Here is a 14,873-nt window from a genome sequence, read left to right on the forward strand (position 1 = left end):
TTTATTTGAAAATGCAATCAGGCAGACTTCCTAGCCTCCGGCCAGCTTATTAAAATATTGCTGACTATAACTACAACCATTCTCAACGTAATGTCGTTATTGAACGCAAGTAAGTAATTGACATTAACTTAACCTTTTAATTTTTCCCACTGACTGGGAGAGTCCGATAAATTAGACTTTATGGACAGATTGTAAAGTTAAAAAAGGTTTCTTTAGAAGCTTATTTCCCCTAATAGAACGAATATACTGAAGCTGGGGTCAACTTGTACACCTCATAAATCAAATAAATCTCCAATGCACCATTAGTAAAGGTTGAGTCATGAGTTGAGGAACTTCCTCTATTTGTCTATCTCTCTGTCTGAGCTCAAATATATCAGTATGAATGTATACTATATTTTTTAGCATTGTTCAAAACATTTTTCACTTTAAATGATCAAGTAAAGGAACGAGTTAAAGAAATGAACAAAATAAAATCGTTTTGCTCAAAAAAATGTATTAAATTAAAACAAAATAATATATTGAGAGGAGCCGCACCTTGAGCGCCACCGCGTGTCCATTACTCAGCGGAACGGTCAGTCCACTGGCGGTGTTGCCCATCGGACCTATTTTAAGAGAACACGGAAACACTTTTCCCACTTCTTCGGGGAAAACTCACGTGTGCGCCATGAAAAACACAAAAAAACACTTTAAAGGTTCCCAAAATGCTAAATTCAAGCCGGGATCTAAGAAGCGAGAGAATAAACTGATCGTGACGTTTGACGACAAAGACAGACAGTAAGTATTTCCGGTGTTTATGAGCGGCGGATAGCCACTAGCATTAGCATTATATCCACCGGTGTTTACGATAACTCAAAACGATAACAACTCGTATAGTTTATTAAAATGTACATGATGTACGTTCATTGGTGCCTCCATTCTCCTGTTTCCTTTCGCAGGGATTATCTTACTGGTTTCCACAAACGAAAAGTGGAGAGGAGGAAAGCAGCCGTGACGGAGATTAAAAAGAAAATCAAGGAGGAGCAGATCAGAGTCAGAGAAGAAGTAAGTCCATTGTCAGAGAAGTCTTTACGTTTAAAGATGTGCTTGCGTTTCATTCCGATGTGTCTCTTTGCAGAGGCACAAGGAGTATGTAAAGATGCTGAAGGAGAGGACAGAGGCTCTGGGTGAGTTTGACTGCATGTTTCTGAATGAATTTTAAAAAAACCAACAAAAAAAAAAACCATCCATCTAATTTAGCTACACTTATTAAAACCTTTCAAAAATAAAAATGAATGACTTTGAAATAAAGTTCCTATCGTGAGTGTGTAAACCTCCCTTTCTCACCAGATGAAGCAGAGGATGACCTGGAGGATGCGGTGACCTGCACAACAGAGTCTGTGCAGTATGACCATCCCAACCACACGGTTACCGTGACAACCATCAGTGACCTTGACCTGACTGGTGCTCACATGCTCGGGCTGGCAACAACTCATCAGGTAAACCTTTCAGACAGCATTCATTTGAACAGGCTGTTTGACAATCTGCATTTTGAAAGGGTCAATGAGGATTACATTCCCATGTGTTTCTGGGAAAAAGGTTTTGTATGTGGAAGCTGGATAAATAGCATATGAATACAAATAGTTTGCTTCTGAAAATTTTATTTAAAAAGTATTCATAGCAGAGCCGGTGCTAATTCAAGACAAGCTTCATAACAGCTGGCAAACAACACATTCAACACAAATCAGCAGGACAAGAAGTTGAGCATGTTTATTTCTTATTGTCTGTTTGTTTTGCTGTATGAAAATGTAAATTTGGACAGAATTTACAATTTGGGACATATATCAAATAGTAAAATCTAGTGTTAAGATGTTGAAAAGTCATGACGTGCTTTGACATGAGTTGTTTGTATTTAACACTGTTAATTCATTGCTTTCCAGGCTAATGAGCAAAACGAGGATGAAGAAAAGGGGGAAGGAAAAGAAGAGAAAATGGAATCGATGCCAAAGAAAGCTGGGAATCCAATTATGAACAAAAAGTAAGATTTTTACTCGCACAGATAATCTTACGAATCAATATTTTGTTACTGCTTTGTATTCTGTCTTTGTTTATCATGTAATAATTAATGAAGGACGGTAGGAGTTTAGACTTTTTTTTTTTTTTTTTCAAAATAGAAATTCAGCCTCTCGTGAGACAAGGCAGTGTGATGTTAGTGTCGTTCCCAATCCTGGATAAATGGAGCGGGTCGTGTCAGGAAGGGCATCTGGCTTAAATATTCAAATATGCAGATCACAAGTATGATTGCCAGAAACAATCAGTCAAGGACCGGGTTTCACGTCGACTGGCTCAGGGAGATCATCATCATCCCTGTATTGTGATGCATGTATAATTACCGCGGTGTTGCTAATTAGCAGTCCCGTCACACAGTCAGACATTCTCCGCAAACGGTAAATCTGCTTCACCCACGCCTTCCTGCACCTTCTCGCTATCCGTGGTTTATTTTTAACCCCTCTCTTCCCACCTCTGCAGGATCCGCTCCCTCACGACGGCGCTGAGCACTTACACCAGCAAGCGGAAGAGGAAAGGGAAGCAGGAAGGCCGAGGCGGACGAGGCCGAGCGACAGACAAGAGACCTGCTGCCACAGACGGCAGCAGCAAAGCCGGACGGACCAGCAAGCGGCAGCGGCGCCGACAGACCGGGAAGCGGCGGCATCACGACGACTGACGGAGCGTGTGCAGAAACCAAACAAGTTGGAAGAGACTTGAGCTCTTGTGGAGTTCATCTATAAAGGACTTGACAGTAGTTCTGCTCCTGCGTGACGACAAGTTTGAGAAATGAAGATGCTGAAGTGTCAAAATAAAATGTTTTGGTTTTTTTTGTAACATGTCAGACTTTAAATCTCGAGTAAATAAAATGTTTGTTTGCTATTGACCTCGTGTTGCAGTGATCCGTCTCCTACTTTTAAGTGTGTCCCGTGAGGCTTTGTGTCCCTCTGTTGCTCTATTGTTTGATAGGAAACCTGATGCTGTGGACAACATCCTCCACAGAACATCAGGAAACCAACCCTGAGCTCCGTTTCCTCAGCTCAGTGTTACCTGTGTGTGACTGAGAGCTCCGTAAAGCATATATAGCCAGTTCCTCTCAGAATGTCTTCATTTGCTCTTGTGCAGAACTCTCAACGTATGTAAACCCCCCCACCCCACCTGTGTTTATTTATTTACGTTAACCTGAGCCAGCAGGGGCCAGCTGTCACTAGCATGAGCGTTTCATTTCGCTTTCTAAAGCCCATGATATTTAATACAACCCCTCAATCGAGGAGCCGGCAGGCCACCGGCTCCATGTTGGCTCCGGGGCTGCGTCCTCCCTCGTCGGCGCCACCGCGTTAACCGAGAGCCGCCATGGCGGCCGCCGACGCTTCAGTTTCAGCCCATTGTCGGAGCAGCCAATCGGATTGATCTGAGCGTTTTGGCAGCCCGGGAGGATAGAGACGGAAGATGGGTAGAGTAGACACGTGCATAATGGGCCGCTCATCCTCCAGCTGCTAATGACACACTCAACGTGGAGCTGACAGCCGGAGACGCTCGGGAGGTAATTCTTGTCTTTTATTACTTTTTTTTTTTTTTTTCTTTTTCCCCTAGCAAAGACATTCTAGAATATTTTGCAGACTTCCCTTAATTGACACCATGCCTGCTTTTTTTTCCTGGAGGCTCTGTGCTCCCATGAGCTGTTAAATTACAGTGTGTGTCTTGTGGTTTGTGTTAAGTCTGTGGAGGTTTGACAGCGCTGACTGGATTATGTTTCACTACACTCAAGTGTGATTATTTAGTGTTTAATTGTTCTGCTTTAGATGTTGCTTCAGCCATGAAAGTTAACCGTCCTTTTTTTTATTTTTATGTGAATTGAAAGCAGCTGCTTTGGGTTCGTCGCAGTTTCTCAGCCAAACTCATCACTACACAAAGTTCCAAGTAATCTCTTAGACATTTCTGTAATGAGACCTCACATTTCAAAGAAAAAAAAAAAAAAGATTTGAAGTTTTCTCTACATCCAGATCGAAGAAAAACATAAAGATTGTGTCACTGAGATGATTTGGACTTTGTAGTATTTGTACACTCGTGTCTGTTTGTGAAATAAAGATGTGGGAGATGCTCAAATATCAAATGTTTAAAATCTTGTGTCTAACTGTATGATTTTTTCCAAAGTTGTTTTTTTAGGGGGGGGGGGGGGGGTTGCAATTATGGGATTTTTACAAATTATCAACAAACAATATAACTTTTAACAATTATTCTAAAGTGGGCTGTAACCTTCAGTCCTAATGCATGTCTTTCTGGCGTGCGTTTTAAAGTCTGGGCATTCTGACCATATTTCTTAGTTTTACTCGTGTGGGGATGCAATGAGTCACCACGTCCCTCCTTCGGCCTCATCATGCCCCTCTCCGCCGATGAGCCCATCTGCCCCAAGTTCCAGCCAAACATCTTCGACCCCTCCCGCTGCCATGACTGCCTGCGCCAGAGGCACCTGCACGCCGGCGTGGGTGACGGCGCCGAGGTCACCGCGCGGCACAAATCCGCCGCGGAGCCTGGGTCCGACACTAAAACCGTGAGCGGGCCCGAGATCGGACCGGGCAAAGCGGCGTTGCTGACGCCGATCCAGTCGCAGGCGGAGGAAAGAGACACCAGCAGCAAGGTAAAGAGAGAAACGAGTGAGAGGGCGTGAGGAGGGCGGCCAGGTAACCAGGGAGAAGGGAGGCGCTGATGAGAAACCGGGGGTGCAGTGTGTGCTGACAGACTGGATTAGTTAGAGAAGTCAGAGGTCACAACAACAGACAAACACTGAGCGTTGATGCAAAAGCAATTGACTAAATAAGTTTTACCTGCTTTGAAGATCAAAACTTCGGCTTTGTTATTACACTTTAAACTGACCTATTTCAACTGGACATCTTCAAGACTAATATATACATATATATATGTATATAAAATCCATGGATGAGCAAAGAAATCCCAAGCCACTTTGCCATGACAGTAGATAACATGTAATTACAGTTGATGTGACCGAGTTTGACTCTGTTGCTTACGGGTAAAAGAAGAAAGGGTCAGAAAGAGACGATGACGTGAAGCAGGGTGGCAACGGTGGATCCTATTATAAATTAACGAAGCTGGATCACTCAACTCCTCACTTGGGAATCACTTGTAACATTAGACTGAAACGCGCTGAACAGAAAAGGATGATTACATTTGCCGCATTAAAACAGTCAGAACTGCTCCTTGTTTCCAGAAAGGTATTTACACCTGCGTGTTGAGCAGCAGGTTATCTATGTGCAGAACGTTCACAATTGCATTGCTGAAGCTCCGAGAGCGCCAACCTTTCCTAGAAATAAATTTTTTACTACGTTTGGAAATTTCCACAGACAAATGTACTTATTTTTTCCATTTCAAGACATTTCAAGAGGAAGGCTTATGGCAAGAAAAAAAAAAAAAGCGTTGAAAAATTAATGAGGAAAGCCACGAGTCGGGTTGAGTTACAGAGGTGTAACCCTAATCGAACAGCAGACTGAACATGTGAGCGTCTGTCAGAGAGGACTAAGGGTACAGACGCTATTCATCGAACTGTTTGTTCTCATGGATGGAGCCACGCACAGAGATCTGGATTTGTTAGGTATTTCCACTTTACTGTAAAGCTTCTGTGTATTTTGTTAGTTTTTAAAGCTGCTTTCCTTCAGAGTCATCTGGGCGTTTAGCAGGAGATGAGAATTGTTGGCCGCAGCAGGTTTGAGGCTTGGAAGAAGATGGGGTTCGCTGCTGCTTTGTGATTGGCCGGCGGTTGTCTTGGTCACCCTATCAGGAGGACTCTGATGGGTTGTCCGTGGTGAGCAGCTACTGTGGTGCCAATGGACGCCGTCGGGTTTACGAGGAAATCCCTCTGTGCATCCTGAGCCCCGACTGTGAGCTTTACGTCTGTGACGGCGACGACGACAGTACAGACAGGTAAGAATCTGTGATAGCGATAACAAGACGATCAGAAAAGCTTGAAATCATAACTGCTTTTATGATAAATAGTCTTGTTGTTTTACATGGTGTGAGACTTCTCTCTTCCTCAATTGGAATCCCTCACCTTTTCTAACTTCAGCTTGTCGTTTTCTTTCAACTCAGCTGTCACTACCAGAGTGACTACCAAGAGTTCAGTGGCTCCGCGAGTGCAGAAGACGAATATCTCCCGATCCGCCGACACTCAAGCAAACCCAGCATGACCCGGCTTGACCCTCCACCCCACCGGCCAAACCCCCGGGCCTGGATGGACGAAGCCCAGAGCAGAGATGGCTTCAATAGACGCTCAGGTGCTCTCGAAATATCCTTACATGATGCAGTAGATCAGATGGATTGACAGTCAGAGTTGAAGGAGATAACAAATTGCTGGAAATGCAGTAAAAAAGTAGAGTGAATGTAAATGCATTTACATATCTTATTCAAATACATGGAGGACAAAATATTCTTTGCAGTATCAGGCTGAGTGACTTCCTGCACTTGACCAATCTATATCCAGTTACCATCAGAGGTGTTCTTTACCTGGCAATGCTATTTGCTGTCACCAGACGAGGTGTCCAGGGACGATTATCAGTAATACAATATTGCACGGTTTGTGTGAAGAAACCTCTGCCAGTTGAACTTTGATGTGTGCATCTCGTCTTCTGTGTGTTTCTGTGACAATCTCAAGATCCTGCTTTTCTTTGCAGGGTTAAAAGACGAGAGGGAGAAGCGTGAAAGCGGCTACTTCTCCCTCGGGAGGGCTACAGGCTCCCGTTCACTGCGAGACAACAGCCCACCGACTCCTTATCGCCATTTCGAGAGAGGCCATCCCATCTTCAGCCACAGAAGCATTGAGGCCAAAGACACGGTGCCCTTCAGAAATCCTAACCTCGGGGTAGCGTCTGATAGGCAGATACCCGAACTTCAAAATGACGACCTCTTTATGGAGATCCCTCCTCCTGATCCCTATGAAATTGCGGTTGAGGTTGAGGCACAAGTTGGACCTCGCTCTCCAAGTCCTACTCCTTTTAAGATAGCAGAGTCACTGGCCTCAAGTGGTCGAAAACCTTTCGGCAGCTCATACAGTCGGGGAAACTCTTCTTCTCACATGTCCTCCCATCCACAGTCTGGACGGTATGATTCCTCAAGGCAAAGCTCGGCCGTGCAGTCTCGCTCTTCCTCTCCCTCTCGTACGAACTTACCGTTCAGACGCAGTGAGTCCAGCACTTCTCTCAGCAGGCATAACTTTGACGGAGGTGGCTGGACACAAAAGATAGCTCCAGGGTCCAGAGGGCCCATGCAAAGCTCACATGGACAACGTGTCGAGTCGGGAACTTTACCCAGAAACTTCAAATCGCTTGCAAGTTCAGCCAAGTCTCAGTCCAGCACTGTTTCAGATTTTAGAGGTGCGTTAAGGAAAACAGAGGTAAGCAGCTCTTTAAATGGACGTGGTGACAGCAGGAGCTCATCCGCCTCAAGGAAGGGCTACAACTCCTCAAGTCAAATGTCCCTTCGCAAAACAGAAGTTACTAGTAGTGTATCACGTGGACGTGCATCCAACAGCCGTACTTCCTCTCCGTCGAGAAGGACTTCAGTCAGTGTTCGAGGCAGTCCTAGCCCCTCACCGACGAGGAGAAATTATAGCTCATCTGGTCAGTCTGTCCTTCATAAATCTGAATCTATAATGTCACTCAATGGGCGAGGTCAACACGGACGCTGTGGTTCCCCAATAAGGGAAGGCTATGGTATTGAAAGCCAGGCCCTGCTGCGTACCCAGTCAACTAGAAGTGGACTGGATGATGAAGAGCATGAGGTTCCCAATGTGTCACCTTCGAGACGAAGTTATGACACTCAATCGATACTCCGCAAGACTGGATCGAGCACCGCTGGTAGCGTTCGAGATAGGGGCAGCCGATCTTCCTCTCCTGGTCGAAAAGGCTACGAAACACAGAATCAATTCCAACTCAGGAAAACAAACACAAGTGGTTCATTACAGGACCGTAGTCATCAGAGTAGGAACTCCTCCCCTTCAAGGAGAAACTACGACGCTCCTTCTCAGTCTATGCTTCGCAAATCTGAGTTCAGCAGCTCCGCCAGATGTCATGATACCTTCAGCTCGCTGCCTTCACGGAAAAATTATGATGCTTCTGACCATCATTTGCTACGGAAGTCCGAATCTTCCAGTTACTTAAACAGAAATATACAAAACAGGCCCAACTCTTCTCCCTCCAAGCGAGGCAACAGCGAACCACCGGGATACTCGGTCCTCAAAAGTGCCACGAATGGAGACTCCAGTGGCAACTTTCGAAGAAAAAACACACAATCCATCACAAAGTCTACCTCTGGCAGTTCACCACACTCATGGCGGGAATTGGCTCACTCCCCCCGCAGCTCCTCATTATCACGTGCCGCTTCACCTTCTCGACCGACAACAAACAGGCCCAGAACAGCTTTTGTCACTTTAGAACCACCAAGGAGTCCCGGGAGTGTCAAAACCGGGGCCGGGAGGCGTAACGACGACGACAGGAGGCAGACCCATCACCTACGCAGCCCCTCTCCCTCACCACAGATTCAAATCCAGAGGTACACCTCCTCGCAAAGCTCCATGGAATCCTCCGAGTCAGTAGGATCCACAGGGCTGAGTCGGGAGGAGTATGCCACAATGGCTGACCTGCCAAAGGTGAAAAGGATCCATCAGAGGGAGGGCCCGAGCCACGTGGGACGCCCACAGAGCCAACAGCCTGTCCGGCGACAAGAGCTCTTTAAACCGGCCAGGTGAGACTTGTTCATGGACTGATACCCGATGAAATACTTAATAAACAAACGATTACAAGTGAACTTGAATGAGTGCTTGGGGATTTACATATTTATATTCTCTTGGCACCTTTTGAAGTAGTCGTACAGCAAACTTTGCTTCCACGGAATTTTATAGGACTAAGTCGGATCTGACAGACAATTGTGCCATTTCAGCCACTCCCTCAGCAAACATCCCTCCAGAGAGTGGGACGACGCCGGAGACGCCGAGAGAGAATGGCACTACGCCGGCAGCGGGTATCTATCTCGAGCTCACTCCTCCACCTCTTTACAGGTAAGCTGGTTGAAGCATATTTTAGGGGCGAGAGCAAAATCGGCTCAATGAGTGGATGGATTAGTGGACGATTAAAATCAGAAATAGAAAACAGAAAAATCTCACCAAAGACTTTAAACAAAGATTATGGTTCCACGTTTACTTTGTTTGACATAATTGAAGGAAAATAGAGAACAAATTAACTATTTGGTTCGACTCAGGGACGTGAGGTATAGAATTTATGAGGGTATTTCTATATGAAAGACTTGAGAGTCTCCCAGTTACAAAATTCGGACATATCCAGTTGGAAAAGTACATAACAGTATTGTTTATTGACTCACACTTCTTCACTTCTTCTGTACATAAAGTCTAAACAAGATTTTTTTTTTATATGTGCGCTAATCAATAACCGTTGCTAAAATTGTAAACGATTGGAAGTGATATGCTCAAAATCCCGAATTCATTGAAAGTGCTAAAGGGTCACTTTTATTACAAATAAATGACATGCCACTGTAGTTATTTTCTGTAAAGGCAGACTAAATTATTATACAGTCTCGGAGAGATGCCAAAACTTTTTCATATGCCTGTGGAATAATACCACGTTATAATTTACACGACACAATTAGTTTTCCAACCTAAATTTATTTTTAGATTCTTGATTTAGGCATTTGAATCTGTTTTTTTTTTTTTTTTAAGTAGTGTGGACTAAATAGTGACATTATGAGGGACCTTTCTAAGTTTAGCACTGTGTTAAAGCCCTGCAAGAGTTTACACACACACACGCGCGCGCGCGCGCACACACACACACACACACACACACACACACGCACACACACACACACACTGCATTAAGCACCTTTACTCTGCACAATATAATCCATTTCATTGCGGCCTTGTGGTTCTCACCTGCCTGACGTGTTAATGCTTAACCCACTAGTCCACATACCATCCACCTGTGGATGCGAAACTTTATAGATTTGTACATTTTCCCACAAACACATTGATCTTTTTCAGTTGTTTTTTTTTTTTTTCTTTCTTTTTCTGCATCAACACGGGCCGATTGTTTTCCAGAGATCTGGCAGCCCCACTGCAGACGAGGGCCGCTCCTGGAAAGGGAGTCATCACAGGGCAGAACAGATGCAGGTATGTGACGATGCAGCAACGTGTTTACGGAAAATGTGCGTCATCGAACTGCACGCCTGCTTTGTCACAGAAACACCATCGCCTCCGTCATGCATAATATAGGCTTGAACTCACACTTTTTCTTTTGTGTTATCGCTATTATTTGCACACAATAAACCTGCGAGGCCCCACGTGCTTCTCGACAAGTTTATTGCTGTTCGGTCCATTCGAATTCAAGGTATCTTTCTGTTACACATTTACCAGTGTTTGCACAGATCCTGTCTGTTATTTTGTGGCTTTTATTTACCCGACACCCTTGAGCTGTTGGTATACTGAGCAGAACGGGTATATGCACATCGGCGATTGTCTAGTTTTCCGCACGAGTTGCTCAGAAAGCAGGACTTGATCTGCAACCAAGCACAAGTGTGAGCAAACAGAGTGGGCTTAACCCAATACCACACAAACACTTGACCCCCGGAGTTGATACGCGTTTGAAACCTCCTAACCCAAATCCTACGCCCCCAGTCGCAGCCGAAGGAGGAAATGGGAATTATCGTGACAGACACTGTCGCGTCAGAAGGGTTTGCCAGTTTCTATCTGCGCTGCGCGTTCCCTTTAAGCCGCCCCGTGTGTGTAGCTGCGTGTCGGTAGACGGCACCTACACCCTGCAGTCATTTCATAAGACTGACTGAGCTTTGTCAATTGTGGTCTGCTGGGGCATGTGTTGAAATTCCTGAACTGAAACCAATAGCTACCAAGAGAGAGGTTGACTTTTTTTTTTTGGAGGAGGAGGGTAGGAAAGTGTGTGTGGGGGGGTGATTAATCTTCAAGCATTAAAGATTTATGATGAGTAAGATGTAGCAAAAAGAAAAGTATATTTGGTAAAGATGTATCCTTCTGCTGAATTTTTGAGATTTAATTTTCATTGCAGCTGTTCGAAACAACTCAGCATTTATAAATGCAGTCATGCTTTTTAGGTAGACTTCCATCACTGCATGGTTCATGATTTGGCCTTTAATACCATTGTGATTACTAAAAAGAAATCTATATACTTCACACTTTTCCTAAGGAACTATTTCAGCATTTTTCTTTTAATTCTGTAAATGTATGGAGAAACAGTGAAACCCCAGCTTTTGGTCCCTGTGTAATCTTGTAAGTATTTCTTTATTTGAGACTCTTTTGTTTCTATGTAATCTTTGATTTGTTTTATATTTATATATATGTATGATCTCGTACTGTGTGAAGCTTGTTTATTGCTTAAAACAATGGCATAGTGGCGCAGTGGTTTGCGCTCTTGCCTCATAGAGTGAAGGTCATGGGGTCAAATACTGGCCAATGTTTGCATGTTCTCCCCATGTGCAGGTTTGCTTGTTCGTTTCAGTGTGGAACAGGTATAAAAACATTTCCCAGCACATTATATTGTGCATATTTGTTTGTGACAAATGAAGGACTGGCGTTGACTTGACCAGAGTAAAATAGGGTTAGCTCTCCAGATAAAATATTGTATTAATCCCAGAGGGAAATGACTTGAAACGTTGCTCTGCACGGAATGAATATAAACAAAGTTGAATATGATATAAGACAGGATAAAAATGTCAAAAGTAATCAAAATGTACGAGGATAAATGTAGACTGCAATAAGCATAGAGAGGATTGAATGAACATAGCACAGACTATATGAGTCTTATAGCCACAGGAAAGGACATTTTAACCCTTTTTTGATCAATTTTACTATTTATTTTCGAAATTCTTGTCATTTTTCACGTTTTTCACCCCGATTTTACTCACGGTGCCTTTATATTTTCATCCAAGAGATAAAGAAAAAGTAATTTTAAAAGTGATTCTGGTGTGTAGAGAGAGAGAGAGAGAGAGAGAGAGAGAGAGAGAGAGAGAGAGAGAGAGAGAGAGAGAGAGAGAGAGAGAGAGAGAGAGAGAGAGAGAGAGAGAGAGAGAGAGAGAGAGAGAGAGAGAGAGAGGCTTGTTTTCAGCAGCGGTCCTGGCGGATCCGCCCAGGAAGTGGCAGACAGAGAAACGTTAGCGCCACACGAGTCTCCAGAAAGAGGAGCTTTTAAACTTTACTTTACCGACTTTTTAAGTGGGACGATCTTTTCTCCGTGTGGAGAGATGAAGTGAAGTTACCCTGCTATGAATGGCGGGTGTTTTTTTTTTTATTTTTTTTTATTTTATTTAATCTCTTTTCACGTTAATTCGCCCTCGCTGAAAAGTAAGGTGTCGATGAGCTGAGCTCCATTTTTTTATTTTTTTTTATGTTATTATTTTCTTTATATTTAACAGTTTCTCTCTGTTTTCACTCCGTCCGGATCCGTCCATCATGACGGTGAGTAAAGCAGCTGTTTCACAACTTTCACTAAAGTGTGTTTCGCATCTCAGAGAGCTGTTTGTTTGTTTGTTTGTTTGTTTACCTACTTGACACCTCTTCCCAACTCAACCGAAATTACCCCTTTTAGTCGCTTTACGTGTTTTCCTTCACGTATATTAGCATTACGAAGCTAGTAGCAAAATTAACACGTTAAGAAATGCTACTAGCTTGAAATCAAGACGTGTTTTAAGCGTTAGACACTTTTTTTAAAACTCTTTTCGCTAAATATCGCCTTTAAACATGTGTTTTACGCTTCCAAACGTGTTGTTTTGCTCTTGTGTTTACTGTGTACTGTGTTGGCTTCGTACTGTAAGTGTCACTGTACAGCTGGGAGTGACACATGTTCAGTTTGCAGCATGAATTAAAATAAAACCCACTTTTCTTTTAAAGGTTTCAGCCTTAAAACAAAGTTTTAGGCAGGAGAAAATGGCTCATGTGCAAGATGAGCTAAGTCCAGGTAAAGAATTCAGAAAAAGAAGTCAATTTTATGTTCTTTTTTGACGAGTCAATTCTTCAAGTTATTCAAGTTACATTAGTTATATTCGTCATGGTCATTGGGATCATCACAACAATATCAATTAAAAAAAAGCATAATAAAAACACTTACAAGGTGCTGTGAGCAAGACAGGATCCTCAAAATGCAAGATCGTCCGCCTGAAGTGCACAAAATTAAGAAAACAATACACTAAAGCATGCAAATGAAAGGTTAATATTGCATTTACCTCGAGCCTTATATTTTACAGCCCTGCTCTTTGTCAATTATCCTTTGGGATAACCTTTGGAATAACAGTCACAATGTTACAAATGCAATCTTTATCTACTGTAAAGACAAAAACGAAGAAAATGTGCATAAATCCTGGTGCGTGAGTTCGACAATGTTGATCGCATCCTTATTTTATTGACAATTTTATACCTGCGAGGTTCAAATAAACCTCTTAGGTCGTTTACTCATCACTTATTAAAGTTTAAAAAACTCTTAAACTCTTTGGTCAAAGTGATGGCCACTCTGGCCTAAAGGACAAAACTGGCAACAGTAAGTGTTCATATCAGGCATCAGTTTTCTTTTTAAGTGGAGACAAACTCTCACTTTTTCAAATGATCCTGATTGATCCTTATTTCCATGAAGATTTGAAGCCTCAGTGTTGCTCTTTGACACCTTTCAGATCCAGGGCATGTGAACCATTCCGCCCTATTTTCTAGTTGAGGTTCGACACATTCAAACTGGCTAAACTCGCACGTAAATCATAACGCTAAATGGAGACGTAAATTACTTTGTTTTCTTTCTTTGTGCAGCCATAGATCCCCAAAACCTTTCTGAAAGTGTCTGATGATCCTCATTTTTTAAATTGTTGGTCTCTTCCCAGATACATCGGTCAGGCTGGTGGTTTAGTCTGGCAGACTCATAATTTCCAGAACATAAAATGTCCTAAACCAAGAATCAAAAAAATTGGGTTTTTCAACTGCTCGTGTATATTTTTTTGTTTTTGTTGCCCTGCTTCCCGAGTTTATGGAAGCATTGTGCCACTTATACAGTTAAAAACCACAGATAATTGTCTGATTTCCTTTGGGTTTCAGTTTCAATAAATCAGCTTTTTAAACAGGACTAAATGATAATTGGACGTGCGGCGTGACGGACGTCAAGGTTAATTTAACCTGCGGCCATTTTTTTGGTCACATTTCAACATCCTCACTATTTGTTGAGGATGTTTGGTGTCAAAAAAAGAAAACGATTTTAAAGGGAGGAATGCACAGGATTGTGAAAGAGAGATAAGCGGAGGTATGCTGGAAAGCGTTGCCTAATCTTAATCTGGGATCGCCGCTTCTTGGGGTGCCTCGTGTGAGTTTTTCCTCTTCCTGTCATCGTGTCAAAAGCAGAAAGGGTTTTTTTTTTTTTGCCGAAGTGCCCAAAAGCTCTTGCGCAAACACCGTGGCGTGGAGATACGACGGCGAGCAGGATACACACACTGTAGGGTCAACATGTTAAAGTGCTCAGCGTGTGCAGCGTTTCTATGCAAAGGTTATTACAAGGTCGGCAAATAAAAACTGAGCCCGTGCCGACATTTCCAGTTTCGGTTGTTGTTAATTTCTCCTCAGTTGGAAACAGGTTTGGGTCTTTTGTGATCAAATATGCCTGCAGTTGTAGCTCTTCCTTTCACAGATTAATCCCTCAGTGGCTCTGTCGCCGTTCAAAGTCTTTTGATGGCAGCAAAAGATGTAATTATATGAAACACGCCCCATAATTTGATACGGGCCCTGCTTGGGTGTCCAGTTATTGAAGTTGTCGCGCATTTAAAGACACCGCTTTCCC

The 14,873-nt window shown here is 43.2% G+C and overlaps 1 protein-coding gene across 1 annotated transcript; it reads left to right on the forward strand.

Moving 5' to 3' along the window:
• Positions 1-624: 624 nt before the first annotated feature.
• Positions 625-2,908, forward strand: nol12 (nucleolar protein 12). The gene is made up of 6 exons (XM_080510988.1): positions 625-774; positions 936-1,041; positions 1,115-1,163; positions 1,327-1,475; positions 1,917-2,014; positions 2,506-2,908. Exons 1-6 carry the CDS (start codon positions 665-667, stop codon positions 2,699-2,701), a joined length of 708 nt encoding a protein of 235 aa, XP_080367114.1. The 5' UTR covers positions 625-664; the 3' UTR covers positions 2,702-2,908.
• The last annotated feature ends 11,965 nt before the right edge of the window (positions 2,909-14,873 follow it).

The sequence above is a fragment of the Blennius ocellaris genome (genome assembly GCF_963422515.1).
Source record: "Blennius ocellaris genome assembly, chromosome: 16".
Taxonomy (NCBI): Eukaryota; Metazoa; Chordata; class Actinopteri; order Blenniiformes; family Blenniidae; genus Blennius; species Blennius ocellaris.